The sequence below is a fragment of the Amphiura filiformis genome, chromosome 17, assembly GCF_039555335.1.
Source record: "Amphiura filiformis chromosome 17, Afil_fr2py, whole genome shotgun sequence".
In the NCBI taxonomy this organism is placed as follows: domain Eukaryota; kingdom Metazoa; phylum Echinodermata; class Ophiuroidea; order Amphilepidida; family Amphiuridae; genus Amphiura; species Amphiura filiformis.
This window is the reverse complement of record NC_092644.1, coordinates 2,463,104-2,483,337: the sequence shown is the minus strand read 5'-3', so window position 1 is coordinate 2,483,337 and position 20,234 is coordinate 2,463,104. Positions and strand designations below refer to the sequence as shown.

At 37.5% G+C, this 20,234-nt stretch overlaps 1 protein-coding gene and 1 long non-coding RNA gene across 2 annotated transcripts in view; both read left to right on the top strand.

Annotated features, from left to right (window-relative positions):
- Nucleotides 1–5,298, top strand: part of LOC140136798 (high affinity copper uptake protein 1-like) — a 59,587-nt gene extending 54,289 nt beyond the window's left edge. Inside the window, exon 5 of the mRNA XM_072158398.1 lies at nucleotides 5,053–5,298. Within this exon, the coding sequence (XP_072014499.1) occupies nucleotides 5,053–5,254 (202 nt within the window). The 3' untranslated portion in view covers nucleotides 5,255–5,298. The remainder of the gene's footprint in view (nucleotides 1–5,052) is intronic.
- Nucleotides 5,299–11,074: 5,776 nt separating this feature from the next.
- Nucleotides 11,075–13,813, top strand: LOC140136794 (uncharacterized). Its single transcript, XR_011856763.1, has 2 exons — nucleotides 11,075–11,299; nucleotides 11,785–13,813. It is a non-coding gene; the product is annotated as an uncharacterized lncRNA (long non-coding RNA).
- The last annotated feature ends 6,421 nt before the right edge of the window (nucleotides 13,814–20,234 follow it).

The window sequence follows — 20,234 nt, the reverse complement described above, 5'->3', positions numbered from 1 at the left end:
TTAAATAGACATCAACAGCCATTTGAAACATAAATATTATGAAAAGTAGAATAATAAAATTTGAGGGAAATCCGATAGTGAACAGAATTAGTAGAGGAATTATAGAGGAAACGATTGTGCATGACAGAGATTTTCACAAAGGGATTTTAAATTGTGTTTAATTAAATCATGTCAACCAGAAAACTAACTTTTAGAGAATTTCACAAAAAGTACTTATAGTAGTAATAATAATAATAAAACAGCATTTATGTAGCGCATTTTGAATCACAGATTCATAAATACTGTTTTCACAATAATAAACTACCAAACTTAATCAATTTACAAAAATATGAATTTAAATTGAAAATTGAAATTAAATCAATATTAACTATGCATAAAATAACGGGCCAGCTGTAAGCAATCAAATAAAAGACATAAAGAGTAACACCAGTGAGAGATTCACCAACGAAATCCTCAAGGGTGAACGATGAGGTGTCGATACACCAAAATACAACATATTAAAATCACAGACCAGTATTGTGAATCCTATATATGAATATAAAAAAATGGACTATTCAGGCCTATTCCATTCAAAATCCACGCTACCCCTGTGGAAGATTTAGCTAAAGTCTTCCACAGAGAGAGAGTATGAGTTAAGAATAGAATAGTCTCGGGGGGCACTACAATTTGAAATGGATATAGGTGTAGGGCTGGCACTTTCGCACTAAGGGGCATTCGGTGAGAGCAAAATGTAAAAAATATGGGGTCATTGGGTGAGAGCATGATTTTTGGCATTCGGTGAGAGCAAAATGTAAAAAATATCGGGTCATTGGGTGTGAACATGACTTTTTTTTAAATGGAATCTTTGGGTGAGAGCCAAAACAGCACAACAGAAACCTCGAAAATCAAATTTCTAGTTCTAAATGGCTTCAAATTTCTTTGTTTTATCAAAATAAGTGATAAATGAAAGTTGCTGTTAAAATTGAACAAGTAAGGGTCTTTGGGTGACAGATCAAATGAAAAAATAAGGGGTCTTCGGGTGACAGAACATGTGTTCGTAAAAAATATGGGGTCTTTGGGTGATACCGATGCTGAAAAAGGGGGTCTTAACAGCCCTACATACGCGTCACCTCCAAAGTTGGAGTGCCCCCCCCCCCCGGGAGAATAGTCTATTGAATAACTTCCATTTGAAATACTCATTCTAGTTGTGAAGCCATAAAACAGGGGGAGTGTGTGGGTTTCAAAATGATTAACCCTGACCAATTACATTTGAAAAACATACTCCCTCTGTGGAAGATATTTCCACAATTTTGCACAGGGGGAGTGTGGATTTTAAATGGAATAACCCAATGTGAGCAAACACTATGAACCACAATGGCCTCATCCTAATGACATAGTTCAATAACCTCAATAAAACAATCATAATGCAACATTTGACCTCAAGTTGCAGAGTATGAGTTTTTGTACCCAAATTTTCAAAGGTCATTCAGTGAATGTGCAAATCGTCGGTCGCGTTCGATTTTCATCAATTTTTTGTGTAGCAAAAACTGCTACTCACTTTCAGATTTGAGTAGCAATTCCAAACTTGTGAGTAGCAATTACTTTCACCATATTTTGTGGATTTTTTTGTATACCTTTTTCCATTGCCAAAACATTTCTACTTTCAGGGGAATTCCTGCCATAATTGTATCTATCATCTTTTTTCTCCCTTCTTGCAAGTTCGTAGACAAATGCAGTGGCCAGGGATCGATTTTCGTATATTTTTTTGTGTAGCAAAAACTGCTACTCACTTTCAGATTTGAGTAGCAATTCCAAAATTGTGAGTAGCATTTTGCTACGCTAATCCAGGTAAATCGAACACTGCCGGCAACACATAGTGGCTTAGAGTGATTTTCCAAATTTTCCGTTTCACATAGTGGTGTATAGCTTTAGAGCTAACTATTATCCTATAACAGTTATTCCTTGTTAACTATTAAAGACACAGTTTAATAGTTTGAACCTTAAACTTCAATTTCAAATGGAATCTGGCCACTGAGAGATAACAGTGGAGAAGTATAGACCCCATTACTAGTAGCATATCCTTCAAAAACGGTTTGCTCGGAAACATATTTTGTCCTTCACGTACGCCACTATGTGTTGCGACCGACGAAATGTATTGAGGTTAAAGAACTGTGCCCTGATAGATGAGCATGTTGTGGATCCTAGTTCAATTTCTGTCAAGTGTTTGTCTCACTGAGCTATAAGTGATAATATTGTGATAAAGGATTGTTTTTACTATGTTAGAAGGTTAGAAGGTTATCAGTCTTCTGAGAAGCTCCATCAAGCTGTGATTTGGAGCTGAACTACTGACTTTTTGTTATCACTTGGTTAATGTACAGGGTGTATCAAAATAAAGTATACAGTTTGAAAAATGCCACTAGAGTAAAAAGTATGAGGTATTTGGTCAAAATACTTCAGTTGATAGTTGAATCAACATTTCGTCCTCCCACAACTGTAAAATCACTGGAGTGTGACCATTAATAAAAAAAAAAGAAAAAGCGCAGTGATTTATAGTGCGCTACGCACAGGCACAATGCCTAGACGTTAATCCACAAGCCTCAGCACACTTTACAGGTTGTCGCTGACCACTACAGCCCACATCATTCCACAAACCATTTAACAGCATTTCAGGACTTTACTGCTTCAAGAGCGCATACCCTAGAATTCCATAAATAACCTTCGCAACCAGGATCAGCTCCCGAGTTTACGACGGGTTACAACGAGACAATTAGCAGTAAGTTCCTTGTCCAGGGAATTTCAAGCTAACTCAATTTTTCCACAAGAGCGTACTAGGCACCGCCAGGGTTCGAACCTGCAACCTCTCGCACCATAGTCGATAAGGCTATTTTTGTAAGCTGTGTAAAAATGCAGTTGCTCGAAGTCAATAAAAATAACATGTAAATTACAGTGTCACCACTTTCCTTACACTAATTGACAGAACACCTTGCAGAATTGTTTAGCAATTGTGTGATTGATTTGAAGCACCAAGTGGAATGCCCCCTTAGATCTCATGATCTTAAACCTCTGGATTTCTTCTTGTGGGGCTATCTAAAACAGGCCTTCTCAACTGGTGGCGCCTGTGCCACTTGTGGTGCTTGGAGTCAGTCGAACAAAGTGGCGCACAGTAATTATAATAATTTTTTCCTGAATCTTGAACAAAATAGGGGTGAAAAATACCAAATCTGAGCCTTTAAAAAACCTTATAATCCCTGGACCTCAGCTGGGGCTTCATTTCTGGACCCAGGTGTCCGGAATGTGGGCCCTGGACCCCACCCTTCGGTCGCGCACACGCTCCCTCGCCTCGGAAAGTCCTCCCTTAATAAACATGTTGGCACTTCATGACCCTAAAATTTCCAGTTGGTACTTGAAATAAACTAGTTGAGAAGGCCTGATCTAAAAACAAAGGTTGTCAGAAGTCCATAGATACATAATTGTACAATTTGACATACCCAGGCAGGACATACCTCTCATCAGACTGGTGTGAATGCCATGTTGAGGAGAGCTGATATCTGCATACACAGGAATGGTGGCCATATCCTGGTGGCCATGTGGAAGACTAAGACTGTTCATTACTGTAAAGAAAGTGGTTAAACATGTGATTTTCATGCTTAGATTTTAATTGACTTCGCTCAACTGCATTTTCACTCAGATTACAAATAAAGCTACTGCGTCCTTATTAATGGTCACACACCAGTGATTTTACAGTTGTGGGAGGACAAGATGTTGATTCAGCTATCAAGGAAATATTTTGACCTCATACTTTTTTTAATCTAGTGCTATTTTTCGAACGGTATACTTTATTTTGATACACCTGTACAGGACTCTTGTTTTAAAGGAACTATGCAACATATATGTAAATAAGTGAATGTTCTTATACAGTAAGCCAAAGAATTAAGGTACCAGTTTTGTTCACCCCTGTATATCCTAAATAAAGACAAATATGTCAAAATTAAAACAAGCAGCCAATACCTGTACTCTTTAGCTCTGATTTAAGACCTTATTTGTTGAAATTGATTGAGAATTAAAGAAACGGTGATCTAAAATCTAATAAAGAAACAAAATCAGAAGTTGCACTTTTGTGTTCTAATCAATGAAAGCATGACGCTAGTTTTAACGTGCTAATCAATGGAAGCGCAGCGCTAGTTCTCTTGTTCACCATGTTCACGAACGTTTTGTGTACAAATCAATAAGGTATTTAATGCAGCAAACTGCAACTTTTAAATTGGTATCTTCCTTGGGTTATGGGATCGCTGTGTCTTTATTTCTTGAACAATTTCAACGAATGAGGTCTTAACTTCGAGCTAAAAGATACAGACATTGGCTGGTGGTTCCAATTTTGACATATCTGTCTTTGTTTAGGATATACAGGAGGTGAACATAACTGGTACCTTAATTTTTTGGCTTACTGTATAGTCATCCAGTAGTTGTGAGTTTGGAAATAATCAATTCTGGAACTTTGCTATGTTGAAACTGTTAGGGGCTGTGCAATAATTATGAGCCCTGGGGAGGGTAAAATTGGGGGGGCAAGAAATTTTGGCGAGCCAAAAGGGGCAAGCAATTTTTGGCAAGCCGAGAGGGGGGCAAGCGATTTTTGCACGATTCACGGGAGCCTTTTAATAAAACGCTCTAAAAGGCTTAGGAAAAGCGGTACGGAAACGCTTTAAATATGCACATTTCCTGAAAACACAACGCTGCATAACATACATACAGATCATTTAAAGTTTGGAATATGGGATCCCAAAAATTTGGCATGTTCAAGGGGGGCAAAGAATTTTTGGCAGGCCAAGAGGGGGCAAGCGATTTTTGGCGGGCCAAGAGGGGGGGGGCAGCGATTTTTGGCGAGCCGTTTTGAGCCCCGGGGCTCATAATTATTGCACAGCCCTTTAAAACAATACTTTCATATGCTTGTGTAAAATGATCCAATACATAAAATTGATACACTAAGGAGAGAAAAATATTTAAATTGAAACTGTAAATTCAATTTATAATCCACCTAATCATACATTTTGTTTCTTTGTTTCACTGTCTTTCTAGAACCAAATTTATGAGCTGGGGTCATCTGGTACAAACCTTCTTACACATTATCCAAGTCACAGTAAGTTATTTTCTTATGTTAATCTTCATGACATACAACGGTTGGCTGTGCATCTGTGTAGTACTTGGGGCCGGAGCTGGATACCTCATATTCGGATGGAAGAAAGCGATAGTAGTGGATATTAACGAACATTGTCATTAACAGTAGCAGGAGTTGATACTTTTTTGATTATCAGTGGCATACATTACCCTACCTGGCATACATTATTCCTAATAAATGCCCATGAGCAATACATTAATCAAAAGGGAGCTATTAAACTAAAAAAATTGCATACTACTAGCTTCCAGCTTTGATATTTTGAGAGAGGTCAGATGGAGCATGCTTGAAGTTAATACTACCTTAGCATGACATTTAAAATGAATCTAGCTTTTTGGTTTAGTACCAAGGCTTGTAAGAAATGTTCCCTTCATTAGAAGACATCGTTCCTGTAGAATATTATTATTAGTGAGTAAATAGCACATTTAGGGCCACTATATATAGTGTTTTCATGCATTTTGATGTTGCACCAAGTGCAGCAATGATTTGGCTGCAACATTGTTATGCTGTGGTGCAGCAATAATATAAAGCATCGGATTCTATATTGGTCCTAAAAACTTAACATGATCTAAAAGAACAAAAGTGATATTTTCAGGAGCAGGGTTACTATTAGGAACAGGGTGATATATTCGATAAGCAATTTACTACAGTGGAAAAGATGTACTTTATTAGAAGAGTGTGGAGAAAATGCCTGTTTGTAGTAAAAAGCCCAACTTTTCTTTTCAAAACAGAAGAAAACAAAATGATTGGATATAGCCTTCTAGGCTATGCATGTGGAACTAGGTATGTGAGGCTCCTTTAACAAGAATGAAACGTTCATTTTTTGTTGTCTCCAAGTACCAAGTTGTCATGGGAATGTATGCCACTGACTTGTTTGTGTTCAGCTTTGACTGAGCAACTCTGTATATGCAACATGATAAAATTCCAATTTGATAGCAATAATACTTGGACTAAGACTGTGAGAAAGTCTTATATTATGTTTCCATTCAAGATGACATTGCAGAAGTGTGCTCAATTTTGGATCCTGTACAAAACAATACAGACAAAATGCCTTGCTACTTTTGATGAACAGGCAGTCTGCTTCATTACTGTTGAATGAGAAATGATTATCAAGTAATCAGAATTTATTGACACATTTTCATAAAAGAGCCCTTGAGTGTGTGTCTTGTCTTCCTTGTTGCATCATCAGAGATGTCTCAGTCATAGCTACAGATTGTTTCTGTCAAATACGGTATACACTGCTATTTTCGAGCGCAAAATGTTTTCACAATTTTAAAATTTCAGAAAATTGTGGGAGTTGTTTGCTTAGCGGAATCTATATCAACTATAATGCGACTCTTAATTACATAAATATATTTTCGCATGTGGTTATTTTTGCCTTTCCATGAGTAGGCGTGAAAATTATACCCTCTCGAAAATAATAGCGTATGCAGTATCGTCCTCAATGGCCTAATCATGGCTGTCATCAATAGTAGTGGCGTAAAGGTTATTACATACTCTTCGAATGATAAAAATATGAATATACTTGTGCCTCGGTAACTGAAATAATTAATTGACACCAAATATTTTGTAACCTGTTAAAAGAGCAAGAACTTAAACAAAAATTATTTCATGCTGCAAATTTTTTTTGTACAAATCAGGTGGCAATACATGTAAATCTGGGGTAAAAGTAGCCTAGCACCAGATCGGAAACTTAAGCAGATTTCAGTTTGTTTTTTGCTCAAACTTCCCCGTTTTCTTTTTCTTTTCATCCAAATTTGAGCTATTTTACCTTCATTTTCACGTTGTTTTTAAAACTTTTTTGAGCATTTTCAGCAGTTTTCATTAAGGGTATACGAGGTATTTATTGTTGGTCGAAACAGCCAAAAAATCAATTTTCATTATCTGAATCAATATATTATTGAAAAATAACACTTTGGTGTTTTGCAAAAGTTCATTCTACAAATCATATACTTTGAAAAGTTGCTTAATTTATTGTTGTTAATGAGTTATGTACGTTTTACAAAAGTGTTGTTGTTTCAGCACTCTTTACAACATAACTCAAGAACCACAGGACCTACAAAAGTATATCTGATATTTGAATTCTTCTACACGCTCGCAATGAATTGAGCAATGTAATTTTTGCTAAAGCTCACTACCAATACCATTCGCAAGATGCTGTGAACTACATTTTTTTGTTGCTGCTTCGACCAACAATACATCGTATACTTTTAGGTCTGTTTTGTAAAAAGCCTGGAACCAGGAGGAGTCTGATAATTCACAACCACCAATTGGGGTTGGTAAAATGCATTACCAACAGTGTTTGGTATTGCTTCCAATTTGAATATGTAATAAGGTAGAGAAGAGTACAAACTTAAACGCATTTCTTGATGTCAAATTCTTGTTCCTGGGGATTTTCCTATGATGAAACGCATGTCTTAAGGGTAGACGAGGTAATGTTGGTCGAAGCAACCTAAAAATCAATTTTCATTATCTATATCAATATATTAGTGAAAATTAACACCTTGATGTTTTGCAAAAGTTCATTCTACAAATCGTATACTTTGCAAACTTGCTTAATTTATTGTTGTTAATGAGTTATGTACATTTTACAAAAGTGTTGTTGTTTCAGCACTCTTTACAACATAACTCAAGAACCACAGGACCTACAAAAGTATATCTGTGATATTTGAATTCTTCTACACGCTCGCAATGAATTGAGCAATCAATTTTTGCTAAAGCTCACTACCAATACCATTCGCAAGATGCTGTGAACTACATTTTTTTGTTGCTGCTTCGACCAACAATACATCGTATACTTTTAGGTCTGTTTTGTAAAAAGCCTGGAACCAAGAGGAGTCTGATAATTCACCACCAATTGGGGTTGGTAAAATGCATTACCAACAGTGTTTGGTATTGCTTCCAATTTGAATAAGTAATAAGGTAGAGAAGAGTACAAACTTAAACGCATTTCTTGATGTTCAGGCCTCAAAATAAGCCAGAATTTCTGAGGGCCATTTGGGCCCTTGATCTTACATGTTTGAGGGCCCTCACAAAATTTGTGGGCCTGAATTTGGGCCATTGGTTTTAACCTATGAACCCCACAAAAAAGTGAGCAAATTGGCACAAATTTTGCGGGCCATTTGGGCCCACCAGATGTGTCTTTTGTGGGCCCTTGCTGATTTTCGGGGGCCGAGGGCCCTCCTATTTCGAGCCCTGTTGATGTCAAATTCCTGTTCCTGGGGATTTTCCTATGATGAAATGCATGTCTTAATATGTGTTTCATGAACCTGAATGGGTGACTCCATTTGAAATATACACCCCCTATGTGGGAGATTATTGCCATGTCTTCCATAGGTGTATGGATTTCAAATTTAATAGCCCATATAGAGGTTATCCACTCATGTTTAACGTCTAACAATTAGATTCAATCATGTTTCACCGTTGTTCATCACCGTTTAACAGCGATGCGGCGCGTCGTCTGCGTGGTTTACTTGGCGAGGGCAGCTAAGGCGAAGTAGTCCACGCAGCCGGGCCGGACGCGACTTGTTATACGGTAATGAACAAGGGTGAAACATGATTGAATCCCTTTCAACAACGAAAAGAAGCTAAAGATCGTATAATTCACGATTATTTTACGAGGAAATGTCAGTTAATCATTGTCACTAAGTCTTACAAAAACTTCGATGATTTCTCTGTTAATATCACTATCAGCAATAAAACTACAGAATAAAACGGCAAAGTTTAGCCGCTACCTGAAAAATACTGTAAGCTTGCATACGCACAAAGGTTCCAGGCATGACAAAGTTACGCGCTCTCGCGTACCGCGTAGTCTCGCTCGCGTTCGCGTATGCGCTACAGTAAAGTGTGGATTCATCACGGATTAACAACGGTTGGCTCCTGTACAAAGGTATAGGAGGAGTTGTTGAAAAGGCACTGATTCCCGTAGTATTCCTCATTCAAACCAATTCAATGTACGACCTCGGGGTTGCCTGCATGGCGTTGGCAGGCTATTTTGAAGCAGTCATGGTTGCATATACAGGTACTTCTTTTGAAAGTCCTAAACAAGGTATAGCAGTCGCTGATAGGAAATGCAACTTAAAGAACACGGATAACCTCTATTACATTTTTCTTCAAAACAAACTCATCCTCAAGTTACGCCACTAGCTATTGAGCCAGTCATAAACAGTTTCATTTTATGTAGTTGTTGTTTTTAAATTTCTTTTGTTTTGTAGTTGGAATCAGTGTAGTTATAAATTTCAAGGTATTAATTGTATTGAAATTGTTTGACTGGTAATGACATATTTTATGCAAAAATTGGAAGAAAAAAAATATATAGGTAAATTATATTCTATATTTTTATGGCATGCTTTATAAAACATCTCCTTGTGGATATGTGAAAATGTGAGCTAAAATGTTTGTATTCTAATTTCTGTTGATCAAATCACCCACAATTATTTGGTTATTATCCACATTCCCAGTATGTATTGATGAGAAAATAGTGTAAAAAAATTGTGTTCTGGACCACGCCTTAGGCCTAAAAAAATGGTTTGATTGGCGTAACATGAAAAAAAAATTAGGGTAGGTCGGTCAGCAATTAAAAAATAAAATAAAATTTACACGCATTTTAAGCTGAAAATCTCGAATTTTTTCATCTTTTTTTAAAATTGTAATCTTTTTTTGATTTTTTGATTCATTTTTGCAAAAAAATAAGAAAAAAAGTCAAGGGTCGGGCCTGTTTTTAGGGTCGGTCGGGTTACGCCAATCAAACATTTTTTTTTAGGCCTTAGCTAGATATTAGGTTTCACCTGTCATTTAAATGGGTCACTCCAGTTGAAATCCATACACCCCTTATGTAAGACATGACCTTAATCTTCCACACAAGGAGTATGAATTTCAAATGGGGTTACCTGAATGGGCGGCTCCATTTGAAATCTATACACCCCCTGTGTTGGAGATGATGGTCATGTCTTCCACATGGGGGTGTAGGGATTTCAACTGGAGTAGTCCAATATAAGTACCCATAAGAACCAAGGGTCAATAACCTTGTAGTGGTTTATAGAGTAAATAGTGTTGCTATGACCTATTTATGAATTTGACCCACTTGTGAGTTAATGAAACTGTTTCAACAGCTATAAACATGATGTAGTTTCTGTCAAAGGCATGTGTGTTGCTCCTGGCAGGAGCCAGCTCATTTGTCCAAAATGATGGGGTGTACATGGTATAAATTACTGTACAGAGGTGTGATCCAAATATGGTCTTATTTTCAGGCTTCTGGTATAACAATTCGTCGGCTGTATTCCATAGTGGCGTATAGTGATTTTTGGTCATTTTTTTGAAAATTGGCACATATGTTTTTAATTATGTTCTCTTTCATTTTTCTAAGTCTCATCAGTCATAATTAGCTAATTAATTAGTAATTAATTAATTAAATGTGGCGATATAGTTACAAAGTGACATTTTCAGTATTCCATAGTGGCGTATCGACCATACGCCACTTTTTATACACATTTATAATTATGAAATATCGGCAAAATGAAAAACATCGTATGTCATAGTGGCGTACGCGTATCGGACCTATCGCCACTATGGAATACTTAACGAAAAAGTAACGCATATAGGGATTACACGGCGACCGAGGTGGCGTCACGGTTAACGTTAGGTTAGGGTATTGCGTTTTTTTCGTTTTCCATAGTGACGTATAGTTTTATTTTCAGTTTGCCAGCAATAGTATGTATTTATTTCTTTTGAAAACTATATAACAATAAAATCTATTTAGTTTACTACAGAAATTTCACATCATTTACAAAATATAATGAATGTCTGATTTACACAACTCGATTTTAAATTGGCATTTCTTCAAACCCGATTTTCTCGAAAAGTTGTTTATTCGCGGCCCACTATCGCCACTATGGAATACGACGGCGGTAATTTTGGTATAAAATGGTCAATTGTTTCCAATATTATTTTGGAAAAAATACCACATATTTCGCCTTTAGCACATGTGTTAGATTTGGTCCAAAATCTGGACCTGGGGTATAAAAATGGGTCCAATTATCTTGAAAAAATTAGTATAAATATGGGTCCACTTTGAGATTTGTGAAGGCACATCCCTACCCAAACCAAACTTGAGTATCCTTCCCCTGGGTCTGGGTGTGAGAGCATGGCAGGGTTAGAGGTCATGTTTGATGCTTTCTTTCTACAAGATATTGTCAGCCAGCCTGCTACGCTAATTGCCTAAGTAATTTTTACATGTTTCTCATTTGTAATTTTGATTTTCTGAGTAATAAACCCATAATTAATCAAATTTCCAGCCGCATTTTTCATTAACTTGTGGAATACATCTCTTTCGATGTGTTCCACAAGTTAATGAAGAATGCGGCTGGAAATTTGATTAATTATGGGTTTATTACTCAGAAAATCAAAATTGCAAATGAGAAACATGTAAAAATGACTTACATTGTAGGCAATTAGCGTAGCAGGCTGACGATATGTCTTACATTTTGTATTTCCTTACATGAGACAGGACAGCTCAGATGTGCATAGTCAGGCACTCACCCCTACACTTAATAAAGGTGGCTGCTTTTTTGTTTTTGTTATATAACAACAAAAGTGACACATGAGCTGGTTTAAATGTATCATACTTTATAGCCTAGCATAGTTATGTTAAGTTGCAGCCTATTTCATGTTTTGAATCAAAAATCTCTATCCTGTGTCAACGTTACTGAGAAGTACTGAATATTTTTGACCACAAATAACATATGCCATACTATCAATATTGTGCATATGTGCCAATTAATTATGTGACAAAATGTCACATACATGACACATTTTCTGTGTTCAATATGTATACAGAACAATAGGCACAGACATTTAGACTACAATCAAGTGCAAAACTGCAGGAATGCTTACATAGTTCATCCTCCCTGCACCCTGTATATTCAATGTTATAGACAAATGCTTAAATTTTTGAAATGTGCTACATGTTTGCTCCAACGTTGGATGGTGGGAGAGGGAGTTATCATGTGATGGACTTCTCATGGATGTTTTTTAACCCCCTGAGTACTACCTGCCGATCTAACATTGCCTCTGATTGGTCAATTAAGTGATATCTTCACTTTAATCACCAATCAGAATGGAGCTTTGCAAATAATTCACCCCAATTTTTTGTGTGGTGAAATTATTCTAACAATGTTGCTGATTGGTCCAATTGATAATGAAAACATCTTTTTGGCCAATCGGCAGGTAGTTCTTATGGGGTTATCCTGTGTGCAAACTATGAGCATGTGTGCCAAGGAGTTTTTTAGTTGATTGTAGGTAGTATGACATTTAAAGTGATGTACCAAGTACAGATTCTCCATTTGGTTTTGAAATGATTTTATTTGTTTATTTTATGTGATTGTATTATTTGTATGATATCTACAAGATTATATTATCATTATAGTCATATGCACTTTATGTAACAGCTTTGCACTTACCCTGGGCATGCATACACTTAGTAATTTAGCTATTTCCCAGCATTCTTTATTAAAGCTAGCATAATATAGCAATGCAGGAACAGGGTATCCTCAATTGACCATTTGTCCATTCCTATGATGCAGTGCATTACCTATTAGTATATATTTATTTTTTTTAAACATTATAAACATGTTTTGGTTTTGGTCAAAACATTTTAATAACATTTAAAAGTCAGGTTTTATAAAGGCCATGAAAACATTGTTAAAACATTTTATATGAAAAAAAAGCAATGCTCTTTGTGATTAACTTGACATGTATGATTCAATACTGCACACAGCAAAATACACACGTCACTACCATCTTCTGCTGAACCAAAGGTTAGCATGCTTAGATGTGAAAATGTTGCATTATGGGGAAAACAATGAATGCTGGGGAAATAAACAAATGCTCTTTTCAATTTACCTTGAAGCGCAAAATCTGAAATCGGTGGAATTATTTATTGTAAAAATAATATGTAGTGCCTAAAATGCAAAAGCATCCTGGGATTTAGAACTAATAAGTTATATTTTAACAGTATAAGAAATGAGTGCCTTTCTGTAATATATATACAGTTAGAAAGCAGTTTGGACTAAGAAGAGTCCCAACTCCACAATTTTTGGCATGTTGCTCTTTTTAGGCAAAATAGGGTGCCTCCAGATTATTTGGCCATGCGGCCAATAAACCTGATGTAAAGGATGTGCTATAAATGGAGGTAGAGATAAAGACTAGTTTGCGTCTGTATGTTACCTGTCAATCAAACTCGGAACTGATTTGTTTACGATATTTGTTGTGATTGGTGAAATTTCTGAAAGCAGCAGTAAAACAGTGTGCCCTAAATAGGAATTTTTTCTTTATTCAAATCGCACATGGCTTTAAAGGGCCCTTTAAGTTCAACTTGTTCGTATTTGTATTTTTGTGCTATAATGTGCTACATACAGGCATTATGTAAATCTGATTTTCCGTCAATGTTGAATAGTTTAAATATTTTTGTTTACATCACTTGTCGGTTGTTGAAATTACAAATATATTGGAGGCATTTCAGAATGCAATTTTAATTAATTTAAATAAATTGGTTAAATTGGTCAAATTAACATTAGTAGTATTGTCCAAATAAGCAAACTAAAATTGTCCATGTCAAGAAATGAATAAACAGAGTTTTAAATAAATATATTGTATTGTCATCTTGAATCTGTGTATTGAAGTTGCTTTAGTACTTTGTTGCTTTTTTATATGAATGCCAGATGATAATCAGTGGCGGCACCAGATTTTATTTTTTTCAGGGGGGAAGTGAATTTCGAGGGGTGCCGCAAAATTTGGTTACTTTGTAGGGGGTGGTGGCAAAATCTGTCTGGGGCATTTTCCCCTAGCGCCGCCACTGATTATTATAAACCATTCATTTGTATTATACGAACTATAGAGGGCGACATTGTCAAATGATGTGCAATTCAGCAGACTGCAATTCAGGCTGTGCAATTGATGCAAAACCATTTTTGCCCTGGTCGTTTCCAACACAGCAAAAAATGAGACATAACAGCACAGAAGATGTAACCTGCAAACACGGGCAAACACTCCGTTACAGAGGTTGTGCATGTGACGTATCATACCGTAAATATGGCGGACTACTCAAATGTAATACGATAAAATAGGTTGATGACAAGATATGATTGAATGGACTGCAGTGCGCCATGATTACGGTGAAGGACACCGGTTCAAATCCTTTGTTTGGAGCCAATCAATAATTTCATGCACAACCTCTATATGGGAATAGATTGTAGTAAATGCTAGGCATAGTCCACCAGAAAACATTGCTAACGGAAAGAATGTTTCCCTTGCACTTCTGCTTCCTTTCTGAAACCGGATCCCATTTGAAAAAGTGTTTAATACTGAAATTGATCCAATTTTGTGGGTAACTCGATTGACAGCCTCATCCCCCACTTTACCCCATCAAAATGCAGATTTTGGTATCAGGTGAAAGCTCATGTTTATCTCGTTAAGATATTGAAATTAGGAGTTCCAAATCGGTATGAGGTACTTGAAATGGACTTTAGAGTTCTAGCTAAATTCTGTCTATCTTAATCTTGAATATGGTCATCCGTCTCCATTTTTTCTTGAAACCTTGTATATCAACAAACTGGAAGTCTTCTGATTGATATTGCTCCATGAGCCACTCTTCAGTGAAGGCTCGCCAGCATTGATCAGCAAACCTGATATTATGAAATTAGGACTTCAAATTCTGAAGTAGGTTTTACTAACTGGAGGTCATGCCTGGCTCACAATCTGATGGATTCAGTTATCTGACCCCTCTATCGTGAATGGCAGCTTGACATACTGAGAATAGTGTACAGGACTCGATCCGAGAAGTCCCATTCCTACCACCAACCTTGTTCACCTGATGGCTTGCCACAATTTTGCTATCAAAATTGTACGATGTATGCCTATTAGGGTGGAGCGAAAAACCCTTTTTTTCTCGGATCGACTTGGAACTCTCATAGAATTTTACTTGGCTACATACTAGTATTAGGCTGAAACATCAGTAAGATTGAAGCATGATTCACTAAGACAGTAGATTTTCACAAAATCCCTACTTTTTTACTATTTCTTACTGTATAGAAAAATCAGTAGAAACAATATGGGAAAAGTAGGCTTTCAGATGCCATCCTCACTATACTAAAATGCAGAAAACCTTTTACGAGCGCGACTACCGTGATGTTGCAAATTCGGCGCTAACAACGCGTACGGCGCACAGTTCATTCATAAATTTCCACTCGGCAACAACAGATCGCCTCAGCAGCCAATCAGAGACAAGTGCGTGCAACGCAGTAAATACGCGATGTATCCTTACAATACGCGCTCGTCTAAGGTTTTCTGCATTTTAGTATAATATTAAACACTTTGGGTAGTTTGTTTGGACCCTCTAGAACATCACCAAATAGCAAGCAGTCTCCAATTGGTTACCATTATTTTTGCTATAGACACTTATGTAAGTTACATATTAATGATGTTTGAGTTGCTATATTAAGGGGTAGGGGTAGCATTATGGAGCATTTCCCATGTTCTACTCAGTCAAATTTCCCAAATGTGGTATTGTTACATATACGAACTGCAGCATTGCCAAAAATAAATGATATATGATTTTCGGCTATCCATGTTTTGACCAGAGGTCAAAAGGTCACACAACCTTGAAAATTCTACAAATCGGGCGTCACATGACCCTTTAACCCCTGGTCATGTCAGGGCTGCTCTAAAGTCATATCTCATGCATTGTTTGTACTTTTGCAGTTCATATCTACCCAACAAGCCCAAGATTGTGAAATTTGACTCAGTAGAACTGGGGAAATGCTCCATAATGCTACCCCTACCCCTTATTTAGCATCTCAAATATCATCAATATTTAACTAAATACATGTAGCCTATTTAGCAATATAATAATGGTAACCAATTGGAGACTGCTTGCTATTTGGTGAGGGTTTAAACAAACTACCCAAATTGTTTAATATTGGCTATGATGTCATCTCAATGCCTACATTTCCCAGGTTGTTTCTACTGATTTCTCTGTATAGAGTTATACAGTAAAAAATAGCAAATAAGTAAGGATTTTGTGAAAATCTATTGCCTAGGCGAAACATGCTCCGATCTTACTAATATTTTAGCACAATAGTAGTATGTACCCTAGTAAAATTCTCTGCGAGTTCCAAGTCGATCCGAGAAATAAAGCGTTTTTCGCCAAATGATCTGTCATAAAAGACTCTCCCTGAATCTCACAAAACAGCGATCTATAATAGTGCCACCGAGTGATGATCTTCTTAGGGGTAGGAGATGCAGGTACTTCCACTGAATCAACTCCCAATTCCAGTGATTAATGTATGTCTTGTCGTCTTTTGCCAAATATAGATGAAACTTGTCTCGGTCCTTAATCGAAGTGTATAGGAAGTGTGGACTTGATAATGTTAACTGGTATACATTTTTATGCATGAAGATTCTGGGACTCCCGAAGACCCCCGGAATACTCAAATGTTAATGGATTTATATTGAAAACATTTTTATCAGAGTTGTTATATTTTATGACTATCTCATCTCTCTTGTTTGGTTCTTTATTAATTATCAATGCCATTTTACCAGCACATATATATCATTAGCACGGTGATGTCAGTAAGTCTTTTGGACCTCGGATGATCTTTAAGGACGCTCATTCCATCCACGAGCTCGAAGGACCATTTCATTGCTGGTGAATATCAAGGACCTCATCACCATTTACAGCAACTGTACATTGTTAAATTTCATTTGAGTTTTCACCTCCGTCGGGAGCAAATTACTATGATAACCATGTCGTATAGTAATGGGGGTGTAGTTGGTTGACAATACTATAGAGGTTGTGCATATCATCAAGAGAATGCAGAACAGAACGGAGCAAGAAATATCTGATGAGCAGGCAGGATTTGGTGAAGGAAGGGGGACTAGGGACCAAATTGTCAATATCAAGAATGCGTTGAGAAATGCAGAGAGCATAGACTACCTTCCTCCTTTATAATGCTTTATAGATTACAATAAAGCTTTTGACCGTGTTCCTCAGATGTGGGAAAGTATGAAAAAGATGGGTTTCGCATGTCATCTTGTGGACCTGTTCAGCTGCTTATATCAAGACCAAGAATCTGCAGTCAGAACAAGTAGTGTTGACACAGATTATTGGTTTAAGATTGGAAGAGGCTTACGACAAGGCTGTGTACTATCACCAAACCTATTTAACATATACTATGAAGACATTATGAGAACAGCTTTGGAGGGGTTTGATGGTGCCAAGGTGGAGTGAAGCTTGGTGGTATTATGATACCACTCTTATTTGTATTTACTTTTAGCAGAGTAGAGCTGATTGATCTTTTTAAGTGCATCAAACAGTGAAGAAAAAGGCCTTCTCCTGAACACAAAGAAGACAAAATAATGGTGCTGGACATGCAGAGTGTGAAAAAGTGATGAGTTTGTGATAGATGGACAGCAGATTGAGGAGGTGATCGTGAAGCAAATAGAATACCTGGGATCAATGATTAACAACATCGGTGACAGCACAACTGAAATTAAGAGAAGACTGGGTAATGCAAGGACAACTGTGCAAGGCAGGTCAAGCATATCGAAAAGCCGAGCCTATCCATTGACCTCAAGGTATGTCAACTTCGTGCAACTGTGTTTTCTATTGCTACTTACGGATGCGAGTCTTGGGATATGACCAAGAATGACAGGAAAAGAGTTTTTGCTTTTGAGATGTAGTGTTACAGGAGGCTTCTGCAAGTGACATGGAAAGACAGTCCAAGACAAGATATAAGTCTAACCATCAAACGGCATAATGGAGAGAAAGCTGAAGTACTTTGGCCATATTGTCAGGAAACATGGAGGTGTAGAAACACAAATTTTGCAAGGGGCTATGGAAGGCCGACGGAAGGGGACGTCCACCAACATCTTGGACTAATAACGTGGACTAATAACGTGAAGCTGATTTCTAACCATATAATACAGATTTAAGTCTGGGCTATTGGCTGGCCACTCCATTCGTTGAATTCCTTCTTCTTGCAGGAAGTCATTTACAACTCTTGCCCCGTGTGGTCGAGCGTTATCATCCTGTAGAACAGCGTTCGGTCCAAGGTTCATATATGAATTTTTTCTGTCCTATATCATGACATGTATCCCAAGTTTGTGCAGAAATGGGTCTGCGACTGGCTGAAGGATGTCATCTCGATATTGATTGCATTGAGACTTCCGTTGACTACTACCAGTCTGGTCTTTCCTGTCATCGATATTCCCGCCCTCTCCGATATTGATTGCATTGAGATTTCCGTTGACTACTACCAGTCTGGTCTTTCCTGTCATCGATATTCCCGCCCTCTCCGATATTGATTGCATTGAGATTTCCGTTGACTACTACCAGTTTGGTCTTTCCTGTCATCGATATTCCCGCCCTCGTCTTCTCCATACTCTCACTCGGCCATCAAGCTTCCTCAAACAAAATCTTGCTTTATCACTAAACATGACATTGCGCCAAGACGAAGATGGACAAGACGATGAAGTGGAGTCATTTTAGGCTTCCTGACAGGCTTGCGAGCTCGGAGATCAGATTCATGAAGCCTATTGCGAATAGTCTGGTCAGATACTCTATTGCCAACCTTGCTTGCAAAGTTTTTGCACTTAGTATAGGGTTTCAAAGTTCTGCCAGCCTGATGTACCGGTCTTCTGCAGCCGTATGTTTTTCTTGGGCGGCCACTTCTGGGTCTGTCTTTGACATCTCCGATCTGACGAAACTTGGCTTTGGAGATCATACTGCGTGAAACTCCAAAAGTTGCCGCAACTTGATTCTGAGGTATGCCAGCCTCAAAGTGACCAATAGCTCGAGCCTTATCCAGATCTGGTAATCGAATCATAGTTGATTAGAACTTTCTTGCAAATGATTAATTAATTAATAGGTTTAAACTCGGGAAGGGCTTTGAGACGAACTATTAAGATTTAAAAAAATAAAATGGCCTAATCACTACGCATCATCAGCGCATGGTATGCCTCTTGTTATTGATAGATATTGACTCCGTGGAAAGACTTGAAAATGTGGGAGTTTCGTAAAATTCTTTTATTTCTAAAACGGAGCGGTCAATTGTCAAAATTCAAAAAGTATGTGATGATATGTTTCTCAACATCACCAGCTATTTAGTTACGTTTGGTTTATACCTAAACAAATCAGGTCCCGACGATACAGTTCTTTCAGGGACACCATGTAGCACGTCACTAGAAATGAACTACAAACTGCTTCAATAAGGGCCTTCATATTGAACATTTTTCATTTTGTTTCCAACTAACATTTTACACAATTATAGTGTAAAAAGTGTCCACCAAATGCCGACTAAGGGAACACACCCTCCCCCACCCACAGACACCCTCTGCGTCGCACAAGCGCGATGAGCCGGGTCTGCTTCGCGGTCACATAACAAAATTTGTGCCCCCCCCCCCACACACACACACACGATCATCTTCTGGTTGACGCCCTTGCCTACAAGAAACAAACAAGTACTTGAAAATCTTCCCTGTCGGCGTTAAAAGCTTTTACGCTCTCAGTGTTCAAGTTGGTATTTCTCAAGTGGAGACTGATTCTTTGTCATGTTTGTACCCAAATCATTCAAAAGTCATTCTCTGAATGTCCACACATATATTGATTAACGAACTTTGCCGTGGTAGATGAGCATGTTTGAGATAGTGTTAATATTGCTGACAAAAATAACATACGTATGTCTTAAGATGTTTTGTCTATCACTTATTTTGCATTGTTTTGTCTTTACCATTCGGTTTTAAAGCTCCGAAGATGCATTTGTTGTAAAGATTGTTTTCAATACATGAATACTATAGCAGATTTTTAGGCAATCTCAATGTTATTGTCCTTCAATGCTCTCACCGTCATACAGAAAATGCTCTAACCGTCATAGAGAAAATGCTCTAACCGTCATAGAGAAAATGCTGTAACCGTCATATATAGAGAAAGTGCTCTAACCGTCATAGAGAAAATGCTCTAACCGTCATAGAGACAAAAAGTAATCTAATAATCGCGAAACTATAAAAGCGGAATGTCAAAGATGACAACTGT